The sequence below is a fragment of the Marmota marmota genome, unplaced genomic scaffold (genome assembly GCF_001458135.2).
Source record: "Marmota marmota marmota unplaced genomic scaffold, marMar, whole genome shotgun sequence".
NCBI lineage: Eukaryota > Metazoa > Chordata > Mammalia > Rodentia > Sciuridae > Marmota > Marmota marmota.
In genome coordinates this window covers 14655102-14682354 of record NW_025999982.1, presented here as the reverse complement: position 1 = coordinate 14682354, position 27253 = coordinate 14655102, and the positions used below count along the sequence as shown (strand labels likewise).

The following is a 27253-nucleotide window of genomic DNA, read 5'->3' as shown; positions in this document are numbered from 1 at the left end:
GGGGGGAGAGTTTTCTTGAGTGTTCAATTACTTACACTATGGATCAAAAAGGGAAGTGAGATAATGACCTTTTCTTTAGGCCTCCTTATGAAGTTGCTCCAATTTCATAAGTAAATACAAACCCAGTCAGAAGCCTGTTAAGGCTCATGGGCTTAATACAACTGGCACCATAAGGATGTTAGAATCAGATTCATCAGTGAGAATAACACCCAACCTACAGCTAACAGTTTGGTAAAAGTCCACCTGAGAGATGGAGGACTTTACAGGAACAGGTGTATAGCCACACAGCTCATTCATTCCCCCAAACATATATACCTTTCCATCCAGTCTGTCCAACAAACATTCAACACCTTGCTCCACACATAGCTTTTATCAGATTGCTCTTTTGTGTGACACTCTTAGCCTACAAGATAATTATTGAAACCTGTCATTGTTTCTACTAAAATAAAGTCCTCTGGACTACAAAGTATTATTCTTAAAAAGATGCTTAGGACAAATATGTGTCAGCCTGATTTTGGTGCTAGGAATGCATTTGGAATCAGAATCTAAATGAGGCTGGCTCAGAAATTTAAAATGTTAAAGATCTGGAAACCACCATTCTAGCATGTTTCTGCTTAGAATCTGCATTCTTTGGCTAAAGGACTAAGAAGAGTTTCTCTCCTCATATGATTTTCAATTCCTTAGGGTTGACCTATTTATATTTATATCCACAACAGGTAGCACAATGACTGACACAAAATAAATACTCAATAAGGATGGTGTCTCTGTACTGAGTTTTTATGTGTTTAATAACTTTATGGTACACTCTGCCCCTGTATAGCCACAAATATGTAAAGGAAACGTTCAATTAAAATCACTTTTCATTGGTTTGTGCCCCTTGGGGAAAGTTACCTAAAATGTCAATGAGAAGATTTAGACAAAAGATTAGTCATGAAGTTTAATATCTGAAGGAGAAGGGATGAGAGAATGTACCTAATAAGAATTTATCAGCTGCATCTTTGCATTTCTTTTAGTAGATAAAACACAATTTGAGCAAGTAAACCCCAAGGTGTTCCCCCAAGTTTTAATATATGTGCTGTATATTTCTCCTACTAAAACAGCTACAAGGGGTCCCCAAACCTCACCCAGCCCACAATTACCTCCCATAAATAACAGGAGGGGATACCAATCAGAAGTAACTATGGATCGTTAAGATAGCAGCTAACTACCTAATACACCTCCATAGTAAAGGGGATGGTTAAGCCATTGGAGATACTCCCATGGGGTTGGGACCAGGAAATCTTCAGAAGAGTCTTCCTCACACACGTTCTGGGCCTCCCAGCATATTTCAGAATCTCTTTTCTGCTCTGTCAGCCTCAACTGCCTCTTGTGTCTTCTCATCCTAAGAATCTGTTTCCCTCCTTCTTCCTACCTGGCTTTCTGTGTCTCTCGCCTCATGACTGTTATCTCCTCTCCATGACTGACTCCTCTTCCTCTCCTCCCTTCCTAGGCATCATGAGGATGTATTGATCCAGTGAGATGCTGGTAAATAACTATCAACTCTCCTAATTTGTAGTATTTACCCATCTCTATGGTTAAGTGCTCTCACTGGGGCTGATTAAATCTAGCAATACAATATGGCTGAGCATGAAGGTAGGAAGAAATGGGCAGTAGAACATCATTATTTAGTATTTCCATCATATGGATATAGCAAACCCAAATCAAGAGTATAGTAAAATGTTAGACAAATGATTAGGAAGTGATTAGTCTCAAAGTATGATCTTTGTTTTTAATTTATTTCATTGCACATTTTAACTTTTGCTGAGGATTGCATTTATAACCAGCTCACAAAATTCCTGAGAATGTGTCAGTTCCCATGAGCCAGAACAAGCCAGCTTCAGCACAGCCCGCCTTCTGCCCTCCCAATGTCTGGCCCTCACCCATGCCCTGCTCTCAGCTCCCCAATGACTTCTACACACGGAGCCCCAAACTGCTCCTGGCCCAGAATCAAGGCAAAAACTGAATGGAAATTTCAATTCATCCTAGTATGACAGGTCAAAGTGCTCACAGACTAGTCCAGAAGAAAAAATCACAGGTGAGATGGCCCCAAGGGAGACAAAAAAGGAAAGTGCTGTGGGGTGAGACATGAGCTAAGGTCCCTTGGAAGATAGGTATGGGATATGCTGAACTGAGACTTGGGAAACTGGGTTCTCACCTCAGTCCTATTTATGACTAGTTTTGTAAACATGTGTAAGGAATTGATAATTACTAATTGCTATACAAATGTACAGTACAATAGTTTCCATAGAAATGTGAGGCATCCTCTGTTATTAACATTGTTCTCATACATTATTTTCAAACCCCTATATTATGCAAAATATCTTATTAGCATAGAAAATTTGTCAAGGATAAAACTGTGAACGTTGTTAGTTCATACAAGATATGAGAGAAGAGAAATCATTTGTAATGCCCTCTATATAGCACAACTTGTTAAAATAAGATGGTTTCCAATGGCAACTAAAAATTCTAAGTGGCAGAAAATATAATAAAAAATTTAATACCTCCAGTTATAACCCTAAATTTTGGGAGAGGTGTTATTGTTTAATTTCTCAACAGTAACAAGTCAGCCTATTAGAAGCCTGCTTGTGATCTTCAGATTATTTTAGTACTTTGATGCTTTCACAATCATGATTTTATTTCCAAACAACTCTATGAAGTGGACAATATTATACCCATTTTATGTACAAGAAAAATATGCTTGAAGAAGTTAAGTAAATATTCCAAGATCTTATTAAACATTATTAGTAAATAAGAGGGTCAAAATTCAAATCCAGGCCTTTCTGGAACAAAGGCTAATTTTCTTACTCAATATGCTATTTAATTGTCTTTTGTATAATCTGATGCCACAAAGTTTTGATGATCACAAAACTTCTTCATATATTCTCTCACTTCAATCTTGAGCAGAAGCATCTGGACTTACCTGGAATGCATTGAGCAGGGAGAAGATAACGTGGAAGGCCAGGGAGCTGTCATCAATGACTGTGGCTATTCCGAATCCCCAGGTCAGACCCAGCAGTGGTGTGAGGATGGCGATGTTCTTACTGATTCTCACAATGGCTCTCACTTCCTGGAACATGGAACTGCCAATGGCAGCTCGCTGGGTCTTGGTGATGACTAGTGTGACCGTGATCAGGTTGACTATCACAATGACCAGAGCTGGGACCACAAAGGCCAAGAGGGCTTTGGTCGTGTCCCAGTTAAGCCAGCAGGCCTCTGGCCGTAGGTAGCCTTTGCCAGGCTCAGTGACAGCAACTGTAATAACAGCAATGACCAAAGGGCACCCATAGCCCACTGAAAAGAGAGATGCCACCAGGACTGACTTGGGCAGCGTATGGAAAACAATCAGAATTCCATAGAGGATGAGGAGTGCCTTGGCAAGCATCCAGAAAAACACAGACAGGTAAAAGAAATGGACAAAAAATGTTGCTGCTACACACCCATTGTGGTGTGTCATTGAACCACTGAGAAAGGAAGCCACAATGAACCATACATCAGCCATCAGTAAGGTGGCCGCAATGTTAGCGATACACAGGTGGCGTAAGTATGAGATCTCAGTCTTCGTCACTTGACCCCACACCAAGACCTCGATGGACAAGCAAAGGATTAAGCTGAGAATCGAAATGCCCAGGCCTATGTATGTGATATAAATCAGAGTTGGGCTCTCCAAGGTCTGAGGTGACATAAGAATTGAGAAAGAGGTAAACAACTTGCTTGGCCAACATTTGCAAACAGCTTGCTGGAAGTTTTCTTGAATCATTTTACAGGCCTGCTTGTCCCATCTGCTCTCCAGGGAGTGCCAGCCAACACACTGTGTCTTCCTTTCCTCTGACTTGCTGATCTTTTCGAAAATCAGTGAGATTCTTTTAAGTTCCTTGGGCAAAATGACAGACAGAACAAGCCCATTTGCTGTGACACTTTCCAAAAGACTGGCTTCCAAGATGGCCCCAAGAGTTGGAAATGCAATGCTGATGATCTGAGAAGGGGAAGGCACCTTTTGAAGTTCTTCTTGACTAATCAACACCCTCCCGGTAACTTCATTGCCAGTGTCATTAACTTTCATGGAAAAAGTGAAATTCTTTCCTGTGTTGTCTTCAGAAATGGTGGTGCCCATGGTATGAATGAAGACGTCTGATATGTCAATGGGATGTTTACTTACAAAAAGCTTTCTTGCAAAGGAATTGACTGAGTGAAGCAGAACACAGCTGCTGTTTCTGTCAGGAATGAAGGTCCAGTTTGAAATGCTTTTGCTGTTAAGAATGTGGTTGGCCATGGTGCTGTAACTCTGCCAGTGAAGAACTGGTATTAGTACTGAGCCACTCTCAAACAGCCAATGCATTCAAGATTCACTTTTACAAAGTGTGGTCCTCTGACCAGCAGCACAGGCATCCCTTAAGAACTTCTTAAAGGCAGAGAATCCTACCCCAGATCCTACCCCAGACTTAATGAATCAGAATCAGCATCAGAACAAGATCCCCAGGCAATCTGCTCATTTCTATCATCAATTCCACTTCACAAAAATTACAGTTTGCAAAACTACAATTTGCTTAACCTGTCAAGTACCCATCATGTGATTAAAAACATCTGTTAAATTCCAACTGTTGCAGAATCCTATACAGGAACATAGTAAATGGGAAACTGACCCCAGAGGCTGAAGCTACTTTTTAACTACCCTTTGCTTTGAACAAAAGAAACAGATCCAGTTCCATTTCAACATTTCTGCAGAGAATATGGCTATTTTCTTGGCATTCCATTATTTTCTGTTTTAGTAACCAGCTCTAACTCACAAATAAAAGTAAGAAAGATGTTTCTCTCTGCCAAAGCTAGAATGATTCTTAGAGGTTTACAGCAGCCAAAATTGGAAAAGCAGACTCCAGTGTCCACCACAGTCCCAAGTAAGTGCAGTCTATAAATGTTTGTTAATTCAACAAGTTATTCATTCTTTCTGTCTTCATTGAGAGTTTACTGAGCACTTGCTATGCTAGACACTGGAAATACTGAGGTGGAAGAGTCTTCAGCCTCCAGGAAGCTCAGAGAATACTCCAAGTAACCTAAATTCCTTTTCCATGTAGACAGTGCTCTACTAAATATCCAAGGCCACTCACCTTCATCTTTGCCTCATCAACGTCTGTCAGCAGAGCTGTTGAAATGTTGTGTAAGAGCTGTACAATGACAGCGATGTTTCCTGGTATCCGGGGAGACCGCTTAATGTTTTTAATCACACAAGACAAATCTTTTGGACACTTTTGCATCAACATATCTGTTATAATCTCAGATTTTCCAGCATATTCATTTATTCTTATGGTTTCTCCAAATGGTTTAGCTAAATATGAGTCCTCCTAAGATACAGCCAAAACAAAGAAATTTTTAATATGTCATGTTTATGTTAAGAGTAAGAGTACTTTTACCAAAATTTACCAGGCTTATTGTACAATTGTGAATTGCATAATGATTTTCTGTTTTCCATTTCAAAGTCACATTTTGGGTAGAATAACTTGATCAATACCAAGGTAAATGAACCAAAAAAAAAAATCCAATAGCCTACTCCTTAACCCCTCCTTCAAAACAGCAACTGTCATCTTTCACATTAGATTTTGGACAGCCTCTGTATATACATACTATGTGTGCATCTGTGCGTGTGTGTGTGTGTGTGTGTGTGTGTGTAGAGACAGAGAGAGAGAGAGAGAGAGAGAGAGACAGAGAGACAGACTAGATTTCTAGTGAAATTTAAGCTTATTATTACTATTCCCCAAAACCAAAGTCTGAGACATGACTATAACTGAACTAGATTGAACAAAACTATTAGGACACTGAGGTACAAGAATGCAAGAATGTCTAAAAACAGTGAAAGACGGTATTTCTCATTGATTCAGGTTCTGGGTCCCATGCTTTATGGTAGAAATGGTAAACTGTGGCCCCTAGGTAACTGTCTTTTTTTTTTTTTTTTGGTTTGTTTGGTTTTTTTGCTTTTTATCTTTTGTGAATAAAACTTTATTGGAACTCCACTGGCTTATTCACTTAAGTATTGTCTATGGCTGCTTTCACACTATAATGGAAGAGCTGTATAGCAGTAACAGAGAACATGTGACCCACAAAACCGACATTATTCACTGTCTGGCCCTTTACAGGAAAGTTGGCTGACCTTGCTCGAAAGGACCTCCAGCCTACCCTTTCACAGGAAGAGGAGTCTATGGATCTAGAAGACATGCCAATGCAGAGCCCTTCGTCCTGCTAGAGACATGTAAATTCCCTACTCAACACTCCAGGTCCACTTCTAGGGCCTGGAAGGGCTTCTTCCTCAAAGCTAGATAACACCACCATCCTAGGGATGTAAGAGGTTAAGAGGCACTGTTATCAGGGTTATAGATGCATGACCTTGGCTGTACACTGCCCTTGAGGAATAGAATGGAATCTGGGATGGAAGCAGACAGGTTATATCTTATTTATCAATTTTTAAGTTAAAAAACATTTAAATATTGAGACATATGGTGTGTGGGTCTGCACATACATCTTTGCTCAATCTCCCCAGATGTTAGAACTGGGCAGCCTCTTGAAGTCTGATCAGAGACTTCTGGTCTAATACTCACTAAATACTCCCTAGAGATGTGCACAAACACAACAACAACAACAAAGGAATGTTCCTAAAACAAAAGAAAAGCTAAAGCAGAGACTCCTCTGAAGGAACCAGGAGCTGATTTACCTGCACAGTAGTAAAGCCCCTGCCAGAAAAGGAGAAAAAGAAGCAAAGGAGAAGAAATAGCATTTGATTTGAGTTTATTAGACTTTAATTAAAAAGCTATCTAATTACTTAAGTATATATGAAAATGTCTGTTTGATGACAAAGTCATTCCTTTTAGGCCAGCTGGCTTCTTACATTTGAATGACAACAGAAATCACCTGTGGATCTTGCTAGACAATAGATTCTGATTTAGCAGGCCAAGGTGGGGCCCAAGTTCCACATGTCTAAAAAGTTTCCAGGGCTGCTGTCAGTGGGTGAAGGATGCCTTGTGAATCAGAGCTTTGGGGTGTTAAAGGGCTAACTGAGCAGTTTTCAGTGACAACTGTGGCACCCATTGGAGCTCTAACCTAAATGAGCAGGTTCCTTCATGTCAAAAAAGGGTGTGAGGAACTGAAGCACAAATGCCCAAAATTAAGAGAGTAGAGATATGTAGGTATTTACGTATTAACAAACAACCTATTACCACCCTGCCTCATGTTCGTCTTCCCCCTAATTTAAGCCCAATATGAATTGCTAATTCAAGGTTCCACTTTTTACAGAGAGCCCACAAAAGAATCCATGTTATGAGAGACAGGATATTACCTCAAAGATGTTGAAGGCATTAAGAGTCCGACAGGTATCAGTAACTTTGTACCATTTGTTTTTCCTGCATGAAAATCCCATATTTCCCTCAGTACCTGGAGGACAAGGTTGGCTGCAATGGGAATTGTCCATACAGACATAATCACATACACCTGGGAGAAAAAAAAGATGTCCATATCAGAAAGCTCTGAGATCAAAGTTGTGCTGGGCCAATCACCAAGGTGTCCCTGAAGTAAAGACACATAAATCTGGTGGATGTCAGGTATCTTTTCTTGGTAAAATGGCAGAAGATTAAAATGAATCAGTGGGCATCACATACTTCAGCAACAAAATCCTATCGTGTCTGATAGAATCTTATCCTGAACTCCAATATATAAAACATATAAAAGTGGAATTGCCCCAGCTAAATTGGGCCAGAAGAGTCCACAGCTTAGCCCACTGGGTCACTCTCCTGTGCCCACAGAAACCCCTGGGCAACTCCTCAGATTGCTAAAGCTTTCCAGATCAGCTCATTTGGAATCCACTGTCCCTGACGTTCCCAGAGAAGCCCTTCAGTTCTAGAAACTTATAGTGTGTCACATCATCAATGAGCTTTTACGGATCCCTTTTAGCCACCTCCCTAGTTTGAGTCCACTCAATACAAAAGATCTGTGGCAAAGAAGTCTCCGGCCAGGATGGAGCAGGGAATGCTGGGAGGAAAGAGGAACACACCTGTGGTCAAAGGCACATTTTAACACAAGGGGAAAAAAAAAAAAAACAGAGTCCAAATACAAGCTACCAAGATGTCCCATCTGCTATGCCATGTGACAGAGGACTGAGAATGGCCTTCTGTTACAATATAGGAACAGTCAGCCTTCCATGTGATTAGGAACTGCTGCCAACATACCATGTGGCCTGGCAGGTACCTTCTCCGTGTTTTTGTTGGCAGCCTAAACAGAAAAATAAAAATATTCATGTCAAAATCAGTTGTTGATATGTAATCCCAATGGTTCATTTTAGTCACAGATGAAAAACTATGTCTGAATCAGCTGTGAGGCCAGTGTGGCCACTGAAATCATACTTCAGAGCTGTGAAGTATGGCCCGTGGCCCCATTTTCCCCTCGGCCCTCCTTCCCATTGCACGTAGCAGGCGTCCACCTCTGTCTCCAGTAAGAACAGTCCACACTCTGTCCACAAAACACATTGTGGACAGAGGTGGATTTACAGAGAAATTAATGAAGGTTCACTTTGCTTCTAGAGGCCCCTTTGAATTCTAGGAACACAGGACTGAATATCCTTGAAATCATGGATATGATATGGCTTATTTTATAGGCAAGAGAATAAAGTCTTATTACATAAGCAAAATAGCTAAAGTTCTTCCACTAAAAGAGTACTAAAATAATAGTCTTAAGAGTTCTGGAAGATTCTTTAGATCACCCACCCCAACCCCCTTATTTTATAGATAAGAAAACCGAGGCCTTGCTAGATGAGGTGCCCTGCACAAGGCTATATAAGGAGTTCCTCTCATGGCTGAGACTAGGACTTTATATCTCCTTAGGGAGCAGGTTTTTTTTTTTTTTTCAAAGAGCCAGCCCATGTCTACCTGCAACAGGCAGAGTAGGTATGTGGAAGGAAGCATAGGCTTCTCAAGGGGCCCCAAACCCATCTTGATAGAGCCATGTTCTTCAATACACTATGGGAAATGCAGTAGGAAGTCAACACTCTGGATGAGACTTGACCCATTAAACCAACTCCAGTGAAGTCACATCATATCAATCAGGTATGTGGGCAGAAGGCCATAGTATGAAGTTTGCAAATAGTTCTGGAAAACCTGTCTTCTTAAATGAAGGACCTAATTCAATCCTTCCCAGCTATTTTCCAAAGCATGCCATATGTGACTCCTCTGATCATTTCATTTCTAGGGGGCATGCAGTGTGGATCACTTCAGCTTCAGATACCAACAATCCTCAACCTAATAACATAAAAAAGACAGTTGCAAATCAGCAGCCTGCTCAACTGGTTAGGCTGCCCCAGTATGAGGGCAAGTCAAGAGGGGGCAATTCCCAACTGTTCAGTGCCCAGAAACTTCTATAATAGAGGAAAAAAAGGACAAAATGTCCCTGATGAGGTGATCCCAGCAATCAAGAAAAACAAAGCCAACCTCCCATCCTCTGTCTACACTCTACATTCTGTCTGGTACAAAACTGTGGATTAGGGGCTAGGAATGTTGCTCAGCAGTGGAGTACATGCCAAGCACATTAGAGCCCTGGGTTCAATCCTCAGCACCACATAAAATAAATAAAAATAAAGATACTGTGTTCAACTACAACTAAACAATAAATATTAAAAAAAAAATTTAAAAAGAAAACTGTGGATTAAAAAAATCAAATTAAGAAGGGAAATAGTACCATGTTGTGGGGTTGGAGTGCCTCCAGCGAAAAAGCTTCTAAAGGGTCTTTAATTTCTCCTGGAACCAGGTATGCATTCTGTGTTGGCAGAAGGGAAGTCATGGAAAAGAGTCCCACCCACACTAGTTAAGGCAAACTACTTAGAAAGTAAATATTATTTGGAAAACTGCTAAAAAGAACTTTGAGTTTCCCCTGCTCCTCTCTCAAGAAGGCTTTACTAAAAAGGAACATATTAAAATGGAAATAGCAAGAAGCTGAGAATCTGAAGACAGATGTTCTCACCTTGGCCCTGTAGCTGAGCAGGGTGCATACCTCATGCAAATTACATTCTACAACACTGGCCTCAATCTCTCCATCTATAAAACAAGGGAGTGGAGCTTCACCTGTCAATCTCAGACCTGTGGTCAAATAATAATACTCTCTTCTCAAGATCTTAAGATGCTCAAAATATTTTTTTTCTCTCTTTCACACTTTCTTTCCACACCTTATTTTAAATAAGCAACTAATAGGGAAATTTAAATGACCTATGGTATGAAAGAAAATATTCCCGAGAGAGGCCCATTTTTGCTATTCATTATCAGTTTCCCAAAGAAGATGCTTTTGCCATTTTGACTAAGATGATGCACTACTGTGCCAATCCAGGTTTAGTTCCTGCCAACTAAATGCCAATTAATAACTCCCAGTCATGGTGGTAACTCCCACCACCTCTACATTTTCAAGAGCCTCTTAGGAAATAGCATCACCCTGATTATAAGCAAGCGAAAGGATATGGAAAGAAGTTTATTACCCTTCATTTCAATTTTATTGCATCTCAGAATAAAATGGGGAAAATAATTTGTAGCTACTGGCTGACATGGGTATTTGTTAACTGTAGCTGCAGTTTCTTCTGTCAGGGCTGTCACTCCATCATCATCCTCTCTAGCACATGGACTCTCAGGAAACTGAGAGCTGGTTGATGGATTCTGTTGTCCATTTACATTCCCCACCCATTTCCTCCACCTTTTCCCCTTTTCTTACCTGACTTAATATCTTACAGGACTCTGTGGGCAAAAGAAACACCAAACAGAAGAACAAAAGTGTACAAGTCATTGTCTTCCACACAGTTGAATTTCTTGCTTCTATAAAAATAAACAAAAGGGCAAAATATTGCAAATTGGAAGCTCTCATCATTCTATGCCACCGTAGACCATCAGCCTGTGAGACTGGGCTCCGTCTTCAGTGCTGTCCGCTCAGAATTCTCTGCTCCAGAGGTGGTGACCCATCAACTTCACCAGGAGGCTACAGGTGTAAGCACCAGCCCACACGGGGAGGTACAGGCAATTGCTGATCGATCCCTCACCCTCTGCTACCAGCTTACAAGTCACACCTAACATGGGAATCTCTCCAAATGAAGCTGCTGCTTACCAGATTGCATCTCGCCTACGAGGTATAATAAATAACAGCCTGTGTTTGGGCAGCAGGAATGATGGTTCACTCTCTGGGTTCGGCAGGGCTGAGAAACGTGTAGGTGGCTATAGTGGAAGATGAGCTGGGGTTCCTATGGGTAAGCTCAGCCAAGATACATTTTTTGAAAGACAGTAAGCACCAAACTTGGCCTATTATCCCACCCTCCCCAGTAATTGTCATGGATAGGTAGTGATTTCTTCAAAACTAATCTGCCATTGTTATATTTACCAGAAATGATGTCAAAACGTAATGGATTTCTTGACACCAAGAATGCCTGGCAAGTGGTGGGAACATAATACATTCAATAAAGGAATAAGGAGGGAGGGAGATAGGGTGGAAGGAAGAGAAGAAGTGAAAGGGAGAAGGTGGGTGGAAAGAGCTGAGGATTTGTATCAGGATCTGAGTTCTATAAAGGATTCACCACAGTTAAGAATGCGAATATTAAATTTTAATAATTTTAATATTTTCATCCTGAGCAAGGTCATCTGTGAAAGAGATTTGATGTCTTCATTCTCAAATAAAAGGGTTAAGAAGACGTGGATGTCATCACAAAATCCAGGAGCTATCAAAATGATTGATATTGGTTACTTGACCGTTTTTAGTCCAAAATAAATCTTTACCCAATTATGTGTAGTTCTATAGTAAACCATGTCATTATTTTAAAGACTAGACAGCAACAATTTTTCAATCATGTTTCTTGCACTGAAATGTTAGTCTAGCCGAAATTCCACTGAAATTCAATAATTGTTTTAAAAATTTTGTATTGCCTATTTCAGCCTGGTTGCTAATACTATTTTCTGCAAAGTCTGTAGCTTTTACACAAAGGGGCAAAGGGCGTACATTATTGCTCATCACTTTTATGTGTCTTTGGTGGCAACACAGATGGACACACAATTTCAAGTTAAGTGGTAGCTTTTTTCTATCTTTTATTCCAACTTGAGTCATTCAAAGACAGGGAGACTCCATTATAAAAACCATCCAAATGACCCATTAGAATCATTACCACAATGCAATTACTGCTTTGTGCAAAATCATCAAAACTAAAAAACTAGAAATATGTTGACATAATTCTCATACCATTTGATAATAAGTCCATACTTTTTTGAATTAACTTTAATAATTTTCATCATATTCAATGTTCCTTCTCATGTCTAAAACAAATTTTATAAATTCTTTAAGAAAGAGACAACAAACTTTCATAAAGCTAGTATTACTTGGCCCCAAAACTCAAGTAAATTAAAAAAAAAAAAAGTTGAGTAATTTATTCATTTCTGCAAATCAAGATGAAAATCATCTTGTTTGCTTAAAATTTTAGTGTGTTGTATTAAAATATAATCTTTATTACATTATCATTTTGCTTTAAAGTTGAAATATAATTAAGTTTAATGCTTTTCAAAATGTTTTTTGGTTATTACTAAAATTAAATATCTATGTATGACAAAGTAAGCACTCTGAGTTTTATGTGGGAATGATCTTCATTAGACAGGAGCCACTCCTTTGTTAGATTTTGAAGTGTGACCTTTCTTATTTCAACAATGGTGACTCTAATTCTTAGTGACTTTTTAGCTTATTCTCAATTCTTTTGACTGAAAGGAAAATTTCCAAGAGTTAACATTTTTGTGTTTAGCTTATAAAACTGATTGCTTTTTAAATACAGTGGCATGTTTTAATCTAGGCTCAAATGAAAACAGTTTTCTTCCAGTTTTGTTGACATTAAGCCATAGTTATTAACTCCTTTTTCAGATCCACAGAAAATTCAGAAGAAGTAAAAGGGTATAGTGGCAAAATAGAAGCATGGCTCTAATATTTCGACCACATGGTGCTCCTCCCCACCCAGAGCCTTCTTGCCATTTTTTTTTTTCTGAAAACCACTGGTATCCAACTGTTCCCATCTCCCTACCCCACTGGTATCCAACTGTTCCCATCTCCCTACCCCAGGTGGTTGGATTATGACTCTAAAAGAAGGGATAGTTGGAGTATAACTCTTGCCTCTCAAACAAATGCCTGAAATGTTGTCTTTGTGTAGCCTAAGCCAAAAACTTCATTAAAAACATGCATTTCAGAAAAGACTTATCTCTTAAGAACATAACCTAAAAAAATAAATAAAAAATACCTCATGTAATTCTTACTTGCCCCACCCCACCCCACAATAAGCAATCACATCAGTACTAAAATGTCACAAGGGGAAATGTGCCAAGTACAACATGTACAATTTTTTTTAAAAAAAATTAAAATATAGAAACTACTTCACTATCTCCTTCATTAAAAAAATGGAACCACAGAGTATACTGATATATTGGCTAAATCTGCAAAGAGATAATATTTCCAATCCTCAAATCTAGATTACACTTTTCCCTTCTCTTGTCTGATTTACAAACCTTAAGAAGATGCTTAAGATGTTCATTTATGTGTTGATTTCACAAACAAAAATGGAACCCCTCATTGCCAAGCAATGTACTAGCAGTTAAAAATTAAACAACAACCAGGATGACTTCTTTCCCTCAGCCCCCACGGGAAAGTCACAGTGAAACCAGGCACAGCCTCAGGGCTGGGAACTCGGATGGGCTTGCTTCTTAGAGACCAACAGACCCTAAGGGGCAAAACTGGTGTAATTGACATGACAGGAAGTATCTCAAAGTTCCAGATTCCGTAAATGATTCTCATTTTTGTTGGCAATTTAATTATATAAAATATCTCTTCCTATCTGTATCAAAATCCTCCACCCCAAAGCCATACAGTTGGCGGGCAACAGGCACAGCTCACTAACATGAAACAACAGGCAGAAAGAAAATGTGTGAATCACATGCTGGGACGTGTTTAATGCACAGCCCCTTCAGAAAAAAAGCATTTGCTTAATTAAAAAGTATAAATGCGCACGAGCACACACAGGCCAATAAAGACAGGCAATTTTGTAGAGTCATTTTGAAAAAAAAAAAAATCTTTTGCAAGTTGACCTCTCACATCTTGATTAACAACAACAAAAAAAAGAGAAAATATTGGGATAGTCATCACAAATCACATCAATCACAAAGGTAAACAAAACTCCAGACAGAACTTTAACTACCAACCAGGAACATTTCAATCACCAGTTTTGTCAGCTGATAGTCTGTGGCTACTATTTGCATAATTAGATTTTACAATTGTTGAGGTTTCAAATGATATTCCAAAAAGAACCATAAAAATTCGCCGGGCAGACTGTGGATATACACTTCAGATGATCTCAGGGGTGGAAGATTCCATAGCGTCCGTCATTAACCATCCCATCATGTCACCCTTGGTCAGTGACCAGGTGTACCTCCTGCCTGAGTGCAGTCATTGTGGAAGGGCAGAGGAGAGTAAAGCAAACAGTTATTTATTCTTTGTCAGAGGCCATGTGGATGTTAGCTCTTTTTAGGCCTTCAAACAATTCTGTGTTTCTGAAATGACTTCCAGAATTTTCCAATGTTAAGGAACTAAAAATTGACCCTGCCCAATTTTCAATTACCAGGCAGCATAGTTGGGATTTGAACCTAGGTTTGTTATCTTTTAGGTTTTTTTCCAGAATATCATGTGACTTTTCTAAAATATGAAAGAGCTAATTTTTGTATGTATCTAATTCTTTCAGAGCATTTCACTATAACTTTCAAATTGATGTCATAATAATTTTATGAAGTAAGCAAAATAGATACCATTTTTTCCTTGTCTAACAGAGGGAAAATCATGGTTCAGATAGCAAGTGATTTGCCCAAGTTCATACTGCAAGTTATTGAAAGATCTAGATTCTTAGATAAGACTCTTAAATGAAATCATCCCTCAGTTTCTACAAGGGACTGGTGCCAAGACTTTCCATAGACACCAAAATATGAGGATTCTCAAGTCCCTTATATAAAATGGCATAGTATTTACCTATAACCTATCCACATTCTCCCTTTTACCTTAAATCATTTCTAGATTTCTTAAAATAATTATTCCAATGGAAATGCTATATAAATAGCTGTTATATTATGTTAGAAAGAATGACAATAATGTTGTCTGTATGTGCTCAGTACAGATTGATCTGTAGTTGTTTGATCCACAGATGCAGAAGGCTGAGTGTACTTTATTCTGTCTGTGTCTTCCTTCCTGTACTTGTTGAAAATAGCAAGTGTTGGTCATCATCTCTAGGAAGATGAATACCAGTAGTTTTGTGGGTTTTTTTTTTTTAATTTCAGCTAAATGTATATTTTTTCAGGGATCTTCTAGAGGAAGCATCTCCAACAGTAGGAAGTGGAAGCACTGGCTCAGGTCGACAGGCTAAATGTTTGGAAGCAAGGATGATTTTTCATGCCCCAAATCACCCTCACAGTTAACCTACTCATAGATCTGGTGAGCCTTCAATTTTCTCCAGAATACCAGTTTGCTAAACCTTAAGTCATTTTCACTAGTTCCTCTGAGACTCAACCAGTTTCTCCAAACCTTTTTTGATTTGAATACCTTCCTCTTTATGTAGCAGTGCCAACTCACATCTAGAATGTGAACAGTGAACAGGGACGAGCATGTGCAGATGACATCTATGCCAGGCACTTGGTCCAGGTGTGCCCTGAGAATCATCCACCTCATGAGTCACCACAAAATCAAAGAGAATTTCATCTGATAGTAAGATGCTGCCAAGATAGAGATTGTAAAAATCAACACAATTTGGATAGGAACTCTAAACAACTAGGGAAAGTCTGACTATGGCAGCGCTAGCAGGACTTCTGAGCTTTTGTACAGAAATAATTTAAAGTACAGTACACAGCATGATGTTAAGGTGTGTGTGTGTGTGTGTGTCAAGAGTCTTGATAATTCATTAACATGAGATAGCAGTATTATATAACTTCTTGATATTAGGAGGATAAACAGTCAACATGATCCTCAAGGCACAACCAGAGAAAAACACTAGTAGGATTTCTCATCCATCTGGAATTAAATCAGAGTACTGCTGGCACCCAACAAAATGCTGAAAACCAGCAAAAAAAAAAATTCTCTAATTGCAAAATAAATAAATAAAGTGTAAGATTTAAAAAAACAATTCAAAAACTATTAAAGGAAAAAAAATTAATTCTGAAATGGAGTGAAATGCAGTAATGGAGCACAGCTCCTAAAGTTTATCCCCCTTTCCTCTCCCCCTTAACCAAACTACAGTGTAGACAGAATCTCTGGAAACGTCAGAAATGCCCAGAAATCTAGAGAGAAGCAAAGGTGAGGTCTTTTGCTTTTCCTCATCTGTCTTAGTCATTTTCTGCTGTACAACAGATTACCATGGACCAGATGATTTATAACAAATAGAAGTTTATTTGACTCACAGTTCTGGTGGCTGGGCAACCAAAACCACAGCCTTGGCCTTTGGGAGAGGGACTTCATGCCGCATTGTAACATGAAAAGTGACAGCACAGGAGAGACAGAATAATCAGGATGAATTCATCTTTTTATCAGGAACCCACTTCCCTACTAACCAACTCCTTCCCAAGATAACAGCCTTAGTCCATTCATGGAAACACAGCCCTCATGACATAATCAACCTCTTAAAAGCCCCATTTCTTATCACAGTTACAATGGCAATTAAACAGCTTCAACATGAGCTGTAGAGGGGACATTCAAACCCTAGCGTCAACCAACCAAAGAGCTCTAGAACGGGAAGCTGGGGATACACTGTGAACTGTAGAGAGGAAATGATGAGATTGCCTCTCTGGGGAAATGAAGACTCCAAGGCTCTACCCAGACAAAGAAACAATCCATAGCCTTAAGACATTTGCCATTGGCATCTATGATCCATGGAAATGGAGGGAATTCTGACACCATGCAACAAAAACTCAGTATCAGAGTTATGCCCACGTGAGCAACTGGCTCTGTATTTGTTCCCTGTCGCTCATCAGAATTATTCTCTGTGCTTCTAAATCCCACTCTGTCCAAGAAGCTGACCTCTGCACACTGTCTTGCCTCGGTTTCCAGTGAGGGTTCTTCTAATGGGAGTCACTGGCAGACGATGGTGGGGTAGGAATAGGGAGAAGAGGAGACATACTCCTTATTTCTCCTTCCTCTGCAGTTAGAATCCTAGACGTGGCTGCTTTTCTCTGGCTGTTGTTTTTGTTGGGCATTTTCTCTTTTTATGCCTCAGTTGGCACCGGACTTTAATGGTTTCCTTCTCATGCCTCTTCGAAGTTAGTGATAGTAATGGTTTTCCACTTCTTCTGGGCCCCCGCTGCCTCCCTTATTGGGTCTTGAGTCCTGCCTACTATCTAAAGAATCTCTTCATTAAATTTCTTCAATTTATTCTTTTCAGCTGGGTCCTTTTCAGGTAACTTGTATTCAGAGTTAGCTGGGAGCTTGACTAATACATGCAGTGTAATGCTGCCTCAGAACTCTGCTTCTCCTGGGTATTCCCTTAGATTGCAAGAAAAGTGAACAGAGCACAAAATACCCAGACCCTAAACCGTGCCCTTGCAAAAATGAACTAGTGTCAGGTACAGAGAGGGAGAAATCAAGAAATCACCCACTGTATACCAGAGTAATTTAAACACTAGCAAGGTAAAAGGTGATACATCCCAATGACTCAAACATATTATAGAGAAAGATTTTAAGGAAAAACACAAAGGAGCAGAGCTTCTGAAAGACAGCCAAAGAACTCAAATCTAAACATCAATACACATGCGCGCATGCACACATGCACACACAGGCAAGAAAATGTTTCACAATTTAGTTTAAGGTACAGAACAAGATAACATGAACATGGTTTTTAATGCCCAAGTTCAAAGGAGATAAATTTGAAAGTTCAAAAATCAAAATAGCAACATAAAATTCATAAATCAATCAGGAGCTTGAAACAAAGAGACACTAATAAAAACTAAAGTATCAACATGTAAGATTTATCAGCAGAAATGCTGATAAAGTAAAGGACAAATAAAAAGACAGAAAGATAATATAGAAAATGGATAAAGATAACCAGAATAAAAATAAATGTAATCCCTGACGTATAGAGATAATATGAACCTTCTCTGGAAAAAAAAATGCATTCAGCTATAATGTAAGACCATTTTTTGCTGAAACTTAGCCATAAAAAAGGTCAATATGAAAGCATAATGTAGCTGTCAAAAATTGGGTGTCAAAGGACTGACTAAGAAATTGTTGAGACCTCATCTTTCCAGTGGGAATAAATCCACATGGCCTGTACAATTAACAGGGCCACTTTAAAAAATAACTGCTTCCACCCACAATATATTTTATTAACTGTTTTTGAGTATGTTATGTTATTTAGAAAATAACATTTCTTGTGAGAAAAAATTATAAGTTCAACAATCCTTCAGGTTTCATTTGACATTCCTTTTTTCTATTTAGTTTAAATAAAATTGAATGTATTCATTTTAGAAGCAAATAGAACATAATTATTAATAACTGTACTTTTTCTGTTTTGTTTTATATGGATCTACCCATTGATCTACCGTGTCTTTATATATGTCCTGTTGATATCTATAAAAATAGGTGGAATAAGGGTTAGCCATTAACAATGATTATTTCTAGGTAGCAGGATTTTCTATGGTTTCTTTTACTTTTCTCCTGGAAATATTTTGTTCTCTTTGAATTTTTTGTAACAACATGTATCATTTTTAAGAAAAGCATGGTTTTCAAAGGAGGGAAAGAGTAAGAAACAGACTTGAAATAAATACAACACGATGCTAACAAACAGCAAGTAATTCTGGAGATGGAAATATGAGTGACTCATTTTCATTTTTATACTTGAGATTTTTCTAATTTCTACAAATTATTTTTAAGAAGAAAAAACAAAACCACTGGAAATAAATATAGGACAATATTAACAATAACTATGACAAAAGGAGAAAAATTTCTCTGCATACGTTTCTCTGTACTCTATATTTTCTACAAATAATTATTTTTATAATAGGAAAAATGAAACTTATTAACATTGTGGTAGAAAGAGAATGAAGTAATTTGGAAGTCAGCTCTGTGTTCTTCTCCCAATTCTGTCATGACTAATTTTATGAAATTTGGCAGGGTACATGGTTTCTCTGGGCCTTCTTTCTCCATTCATTCATTCACTTATTCATTTAGAAAATATTCACTTTAGGCCTCTTTCTTCCAGGGTAAAAATCAGGCTCTAGAGATGATTATGAAGAAAAATAGGCAATGGTCTGACCCTTCAGGAAGCTACAGTGTAATTAAGGAAGACAGGTAATAAAAATGGTAACAGTTAATGCTCTAAGTATCCTCCCTGAGCCATATAAAATTTATTTTTGAGGCCTGTGGCAAGAAAAAATAAACTCAGGTATAAAATAATGGATTTTGGGGTGGATCAGAAACAAGGTGACACTGAGTGTGGCCACTGCGGGGGCAGTGGTGAAGAATAGTGTTCCAGGTAGAGGAGCAGCAGATCCAGAGCAGGTTTGGAATACCCAGGTGAGGCAGGGATGTCTGAGAAGGTCACCATGGAGCATTACAGGAGCAGTAGGAGCTAAGGCCTGCAGCTACTCAGTCAAATAAAAACTGGTACCAAAATCAGGCTGATTCTGTGCCACAATAAAGCAAACAAATTCCTCCAAGGACAGAGGAGCTATCAAATCTTCCAATGACAGGATCAGATTCCACTTTCTCAAGTTTATTTTGCCACCACAGAGGCTGGAGACAGTGGAGAGGCCATTCCTCCACCCAGATGAACAACTAGAAGGATCCAAACCAAGGCAATGGCAGGCAAGTGGGTCCAAAGCCAGCAAGCCTAATAGGATCTGATGCCAAATCAGAAATAGGGAGACTAAAGGGGGAAGCTACTAAAACTTGGGTTGAAGGGAAAAGATTAAAAGGTTAGGGAGGGCTGGAGTTGTAGCTCAGTGGTAGAGCACTTGCCTAGCACGTGTGAGGCACTGGGTTCCATCCTCAGCATCATATAAAAATAAATAAATAAAATAAAAGTATCATGTCCATTTACAACTAAAAAAATTTTTTAATAAAATAAAATAATAAAAAGGTTAGATGACAGGGATAAAAAGATGATACTTATGTTTTCTGAGTCAGGAATTTTGATGCCATTAATCAACAGGAGAAATACAGAAAGAGGGCCAAATCTCAAAACAAAGAAAAATTAGGAAATTCAGTTGATGTTTAGGTACCACTTAGCCTACATATACAAGATTTGTATTTTTCCATTACATAATTTTTGTTGAAACACGTTTACTATTGTTCATATTTCAATAGACTTTTCTTCTATAAAAGCCATGTTATTATCACAACCGCAGGGCACCTGGTGTCATACTGCTTTATAGTTCTGCAAAAGCATCCCAATACTGTCTAACTCACATGAGTAAAGGCTGAGAAATGAAAAAGTCTGACATAAAAATAATAACAGTTTTAAGGTAAATGTTATTAAAAAACACATATAAATATATAACAATCTATCACAAAAGAATGATTTCTGACCTACTGTTGTTCGTGAAAGCATCAAATTTGAATATTCACATCATGTAAATCCTCATAACTGTGTTCTTTGTTGACTGATAACTCCATTTCCTCTTTCACAAAATGAGAATATTAAAGGGAAAAACTTGAAGTAACACCTTTGCTCTGATCGCAGGGCAGGAGACGAATTAAAAATGTGGACCACTTGACTCAGCGACTTAATAATGGACATTAAAATGCACACAGTAGTTACATTTTAACTGGACAACAAGTTGGTGTTTGGGTTCCTTACGTACATCAGCTCTATCTCATTTGATGTTTGTCCGTCTTCCTCTCTCTTTGCATAGATGTAGAGATGGAGATAACAATAGACATGAGAGACTTATGAATAATTGTTTGTGGTTACTTTATAAACAGAAAGAGGAAAAAAGAATAGATGTTCAAAAGTAAAAATGCTATATGAACATAGGGAGCTGTCTAACTTTTACGACCAGAAGGTATTTCTATCTCTTCAGTTCTCCAAATCGAAGGCTCATCTCCCCCTTTGGGTCCTTACATTTCACATTCTTTCTTATATTTCTTTTTCTTATATTTGCTTTTTCTTCTTACTAGAAGATACACTTTCAGACTCCCTTTAATGAAGATCAGTGGATGATAAACTCTCTTAATCTTTGTATGTCTGAAAACATTAGGTTTTCTCTCATTCTGGATGATTAAATGAATGAGTACACGGTCGGGGCATCGATGGTTTTGTTTCGAATGATGCTTTATTTAGAATATGGCTATGGAGTAGGAAGGGACTTTTGCATCAAATACATTTTGAAATGGCTTTATGGGAGAAAGACTCCAGGACAGCAACCGAGAACTAAGATGCAGAGCCCTTGGGTGAAAAGGACATCCAAGGTGCAGCCACCATTCTGGAGACAGCAAAGCCTTCTGGATAAATCGTGGAGGAAGAACCAATACCCAATGTCTACACAGAAGATAAGTACACAAGTATCATGAACATGTGTTGCTTATAAAACTAGATGGGCACCGATGTGACTGGTTCCCAAACTATAACTGAACTTAATTAGCACTACAGTCCTTATTTGAGCCAACGGTGGAAAATTTTCCCTTATAAAGAAACTCATTGAGTTTTGGTTCAAACTAAGCCTCTTTTGATTAATTCAAGGGTTTCCTCCTTCTTTCCCTCCTCTTTTCTTTTCTGGAACAATGTCCTAGCATTAGGAAATAAACATCCAAAGATGCGCCCCCACTGCCAGCCTCTGCTGAGATGTGCAATTGTGCTGGTCTTTGGGCGTTGTGCCCACCCCAGCTTTGCCACGTGGTGACATCTGGTCTTGCTCTCCCTGCAGGTATCCAGCTGCTCTGTCTGGACCAGTTTCTGCCACTTCTCAGGGGCTTGGGAAGTGCTTTTCCCTCATCCCGTATTCTTCCTCCTCTCTCTTCCAGCTCTGTTTCTTCAGGAATCACAGAGACTTTCTGTCTCCCAAAGTCCAGTTGTTGCCACAGGAAGCCCAATTTCTCTCCTCAAACCAGCAGGGAACATGTCACCATTTAGACATTCTGCATCAGCATCATGATTCCCTCATTTTCCTTCCTCAATGCCATCTACCGAAGCACGGAGATGCCCTCCTGGCTGTCCCTCCCCACCTTCAAGAGAGGATTCTGAGCTTAGAACCCTTTGGACAACCTTTTGGGATTGTGTCTGTCTGGCTAGCTTCTTAGAACTTTTTTTTTTTTTTAAGTTCTGAGCTTTAAGTTTCCTGCTTCAGTAGAAAATTAAGTGCTTTTATATATACAAATCAAAATAAACTACTAGGTACCTAAACACAATTCCTACCCATGTGTTTTATGCACACACTTGTCTCAGAAGGTGATGGTGAGTGAATACTGGGGAAAAGAGAGAGATTTGGGCCAAGGAAGAAGAGGTTCCCCCTGGCGTTTGAATTTGGACAGGTTATTGGCAGACTCCCTAGTCATCAGCTCATATATACCACCCAATCGATGCCTCTAGAGGTGAGAGGACCTTGTAGGTGACTCAGGGTGCAGGAAGAACTGAACTCTGAGATCCAAATCATTAGGGACCATTAAGAATCTCAATGCTCAGTTTGCTTAGAAATGATGGTACCACTCTCTTCCAGCTGCAATGACAATTTGAGACTATTTAAGACTCTCAGAAGTATTACTTAGCAAGGGGACAGCCCCTCCAGACATAAGACTAGGTTGGAATTTTCTGCAAAATCACTGGGAAGAAAGAAGGGGACTGAGGAAGATGCAGAGCCTCTTAACTGATTCAGAGAATCTTTGAAGAAATGTGATATTTTTAAAATTTAGTGCGCTGTGGGGTAAAATTTATACCTGCTACAACTAGAGCATTATGTCAAGCAAAATACCTCATAGTATTTGTTATTAGACATCATTTTATGCATCACAACTTGTAAGGACTAGTCTGATATGGATAGAGTTGTGTTTTTTGTTATCAAATATACTAAAATATTTGTTTTGTCCCATAAAACTTTCAAACTAAGAAAAATTAATTCCCATCATTGCATTCTTTCAAACAAAGATATAATTTGAAAAAAATAGCTACAATAATAGTTAGCAACAGTTGCCACATGTTCTCAAATTTAGCAGTTCAGGACTCCCTTTGCCTTGCTTTGGAGGAATATGCTGAACTCTATTACTTTTAGCATTATTATTATCATTATTATTACTAATTACTTGCCTAGGCTCTCCCTTGCCCCACTACAGGTGTGCTGCCATTTGAATAATGTGCCTCACTGGAGCCCACTGCATTGGGGAATAACATCAGCTGGGCTCATTAGTCCACAGCCCAGGAATTTGGAAATTTGGATAGGGAAAAAGAGAGGAGACTCACTCTCTTCACTGAGTGAAGTTGAAAAAAACAAGAGTTCATAGCAGCAATTTCCAGCTTTGATTATATATTAGGATCCCCAGGGGAGCTTTTAAAACATAGCAGTGTCTGGACCCTACTTTAGACCCATTGGATCAGAATATCTGGGAGCAAGGCTCAGTTACCTCCACCAAAACTTTTTATTTTGAGTAATATCACTTTAAGTCCTACTGAAAAATTGAAGGACTCCTACAGCAAACACCCTTCATCTAGATTGCACTAAGTGCTAACATTTTCAGGAAAGAATGGCCTTTTAAAACTCTCCAGGTGATATTCTTTAAAAAATATTTTTAGCCGTAGATGGACACAATATCTTTTTTTATTTTTATTTTTTTATGTGGTTCTGAAACCTCATAAATCTAACCCAGTTCCTCACACATGCTTGGCAGGTGCTCTACCACTGAGCCACAATTCCAGCCCCTACAGGTGACACTAATATAGAGAACTGAGAAAAGTCTCCATAGTTATATTAATATATAAATAAGAACAACCCAACTACAGAAAGGACAGAGAAAAATGAAATAGATGTAGCAAGAAAGACTGAAGTGGAAAACAAGAGTCAGGACCCTGTCTCTTGTGCTGTGTTCTGTGAGATGCCTGAGTATCACCATAACAGAGTCATCTATTGGGTTTAAGCTAGTGTGATTGTTTTATCATCGCTGTCAAAAGACTTAAGAATAATATGCAGAGGAAGCAAGTTTCTATAACCTCATCCCTAAATAAAAATAAAAGCAGGTGTTGTTGGATACTTCCAGCTTTTTAATGGCTATTATGTTAACAGAAATATAAAAATAACAAATCCAGAAAGCCATGAATTCCCATGAAAATGGAATTAATGGACTACCTGCTAAATTATAGGCTTTCAGATGTATCTTCCGTGTGCTAAGATAAATTATTCTCTATTGGTGAATTAAGTCATATCTCACTCATCAGAGGCAATACCCATGCAAAAGGGAGGTGGTTATGGTCTGCCCACTAGGCCAGTGTTTTATCACTGACATGGTTTAGAACTGCCAGAACATACTGATAACATGTTTAGAAATATTATCTACAGAGAAAGCACTCCATTATTGCCTGGACTCAGGGAAAATCATTTCTACCCCCATGCCCTGTGCCCTCCAACTTTAGAAAGACCAACCAGTCCCCAGGCTTTGAACTGTCCTCTGAGCTCATTATCTCTAAATAAGAGGTCTGGTTTCTGTTTACAATTTTTCATTCATTCTGCAAAATGACAATGATGCTTTAACTCTATATTATACCAATATTGTTGAAAGGGGGTTTAGACCTCCCTGATCTTAGGATACAATCCATAAAGACATAAAAGACAAGGTTTTTAGTCTATTAAGGCTAATCACTAGTTAAAAATATGCTTAAAATCATTTATCAGAACTACCAAGAAGTTGATTTTTCCAAATGATAAGAATATGAATAAATTTTGAAGGAGGAACTGCAAATAATAATAACAATAATAATAATAATAATAATAGATAAATTCAAACCTCACCCTTTTCTCAGGAAGCTTTCTTTAAGGGGGAGTGTCAAAATTCAAAGGATAAAATTTTGAAGCAAAACTCAACTTTTAAAATTTGCACTCAAATATTTACAAAGCTTCTTTCAGAAAAAAAGAAGAAATAAAGTTAAGGGTCAATTACAAGACTATTTTAAGGAATAGTATGCAAGATGACAGAAAGGTAGGTGTTTGGGTACACTCTCCCACAACACAAAAAAATGACCCAAGGAAAATCTTTCAAACCAATAAAAATCTCCTCAAAGTTCACATCATCTAAAGAAAAGAATGTCTAGGATCAAGAGATCTCAGTGCACTGGTTAGTCAATGGAATTGAAGGATTTTTTAAGGAGGTGAAAAAAATAGTTCTTTGGCTTCCAAATTCAAGGTTGGTGAACCTTATTAAGAAATCAATATTGTGGATAAAACATTATAAAGAATGATGAGGGAAAATGATAACAATGGTTCATTAACCTCTGTATTTGCACTTAACCACTTGGAGATTACCAGAAAGAAAAAAAGTCAGTTAGAGATTCTAATTTCTTATATTCTGAAATTTGGATGGCAATCAAAAGAGCACGGAAAAATAAATGTAAACAAAATATGTTCATAACCAGGCTGGTGCTCTTAATGAGTTATGTAAAGAGCTTCAAAGTTATCATGTTCCTTCTTAATACTTACTCACTGTCATGTTATTAATTAAGCCCCCAAATTACCAAAGCCCCACAATTATAGAATCATAATTGGCTGCTCATTTCTGAAATTCCTGTCCGAAGCAAGTCACTGGAAAAAGAAGGAGGACATGGGACTACTCACTGTGGCCAGCCTATGACAAAGTCATAGGTAAATTCACCCTACTCCCTGGCAGCTGGAGACACGCAGCCATCAGTGGCTTTCCTTCACCATATCTCTTTTCAAATCAGCTGGCCAGGCGTCAGCTCCTCTGAGCAGTCAATTTAGCCCCAAATGGCAGATCCCCAGGCGGAGGCAGCTGGGCTGGGGCCTGCCCTCCACAGAGGTGCTACAGCCTGACAGGATGAGTCTTGCTTGGGGAGCACCTCCCAAAGTGGGAGGGGCACGATGCTGGGGAGTGGATGAATCACACACTGGGTGACACACGAGACTCACAAAAAGCAAAGGCTTCTGTCTTTGGCAAGGGATCCAGTCTATGGTGGTGGCACGGGATCTGTACTTGGCCATACTTATTTCATCCTTACAATTCTTCCTATAAGCCTGGAGGTGGAATATTAAAACCACAGTGTCTATGCTTGGGGCTCTGTAACTGGCATGAATTGCACTGCAATTTTTAACCTCCTTGCGGTTGTCTGGAGTCACAAAAATAGTTCTATCATGGTGACCAGCAATTAAAGATGGTAGCTCCTCCCTCAACCCAGGTCCCTGGGTGACTGTGATAAGCAGAAGCCCCTGTCAACCCACAATGGGCATGAGAACAAGTTACTCATTATTGTTCTTAGTTACTGATATGTGGGGGCTCTTTTTCACCTCAGCATAACCTAACCTATACTGACTGATAAGAGACCAAAGGCTCTTGAAAAGCAGCATGGTCGGTGACATTGTTTTTTAAAACTTGAAAGATTCAAAAATCTTTTCCAACTCTTTAAAGTCTCCATGGACTTTTTGGTACCCCTAATTCCATGTTTAAAAAGCTAATTTCATGTTTATCTAGGGTGTAGCATTATTTTAAATATTCACTAAGAAGTTCCTAGAACATAGTGAGAGATACCCCTCATTTTTAATCCTTCCTCTGCTCCATCTTCATTTTGTCTTAGACTCTTCTGGATCTCCTAGGGAGTGATAAGAACAGAAAGGGAAAGTCCACAGGTGCTTACTTTATTTTTCATTAACTCTAGATTTGAAATTCCGTTTGGGGAGTAATATTCATCCCTTGATTACCATTCAAGTTCATCCCTCTGATGGGAAAAAAAAATCTTTTAAACAGACTTTATCTTTTAGAGAATTTTTAGATTAAGCAAAATTAAGCTGAAAATACAGATATTTTCCATATATCCCCATCCCAAACACTCACAACCTCACCTATTATCAACATCTGTTATGGTTTAGATGTGGTGTCCCCAAAAGCTCATGTGTCAGACAATGCAAGAAGATTCAGAGGAGAAATGATTGTTAAGACAATCAGTGAATTAATCCCCTGATAGGGATTGCCTGTGTGGTAATTGAAGTGGTAGGGTGTGGCTGGAGGAGGTGGGAATAGG

The 27253-nt window shown here is 38.7% G+C and overlaps 1 protein-coding gene across 6 annotated transcripts in view; it reads right to left on the bottom strand.

The window, feature by feature from the left end:
• The window catches only part of Adgrf2 (adhesion G protein-coupled receptor F2), a 36626-nt gene extending 10563 nt beyond the window's left edge, over positions 1-26063 (bottom strand). For 3 of the 6 annotated variants that reach the window (XM_048805450.1, XM_048805449.1, XM_048805451.1), the window contains exons 1-5: positions 10762-26063; positions 8244-8286; positions 7358-7509; positions 5142-5375; positions 2960-4321 (exon numbers count right to left, since the gene is read on the bottom strand). In XM_048805450.1, the coding sequence (XP_048661407.1) occupies positions 2960-4321; positions 5142-5375; positions 7358-7509; positions 8244-8286; positions 10762-10914 (1944 nt within the window). In that variant the 5' untranslated portion in view covers positions 10915-26063. The remainder of the gene's footprint in view (positions 1-2959; positions 4322-5141; positions 5376-7357; positions 7510-8243; positions 8287-10761) is intronic. The other 3 variants (XM_015487376.2, XM_048805452.1, XM_048805453.1) reach the window with 3 other exon arrangements.
• Positions 26064-27253: the final 1190 nt, after the last annotated feature.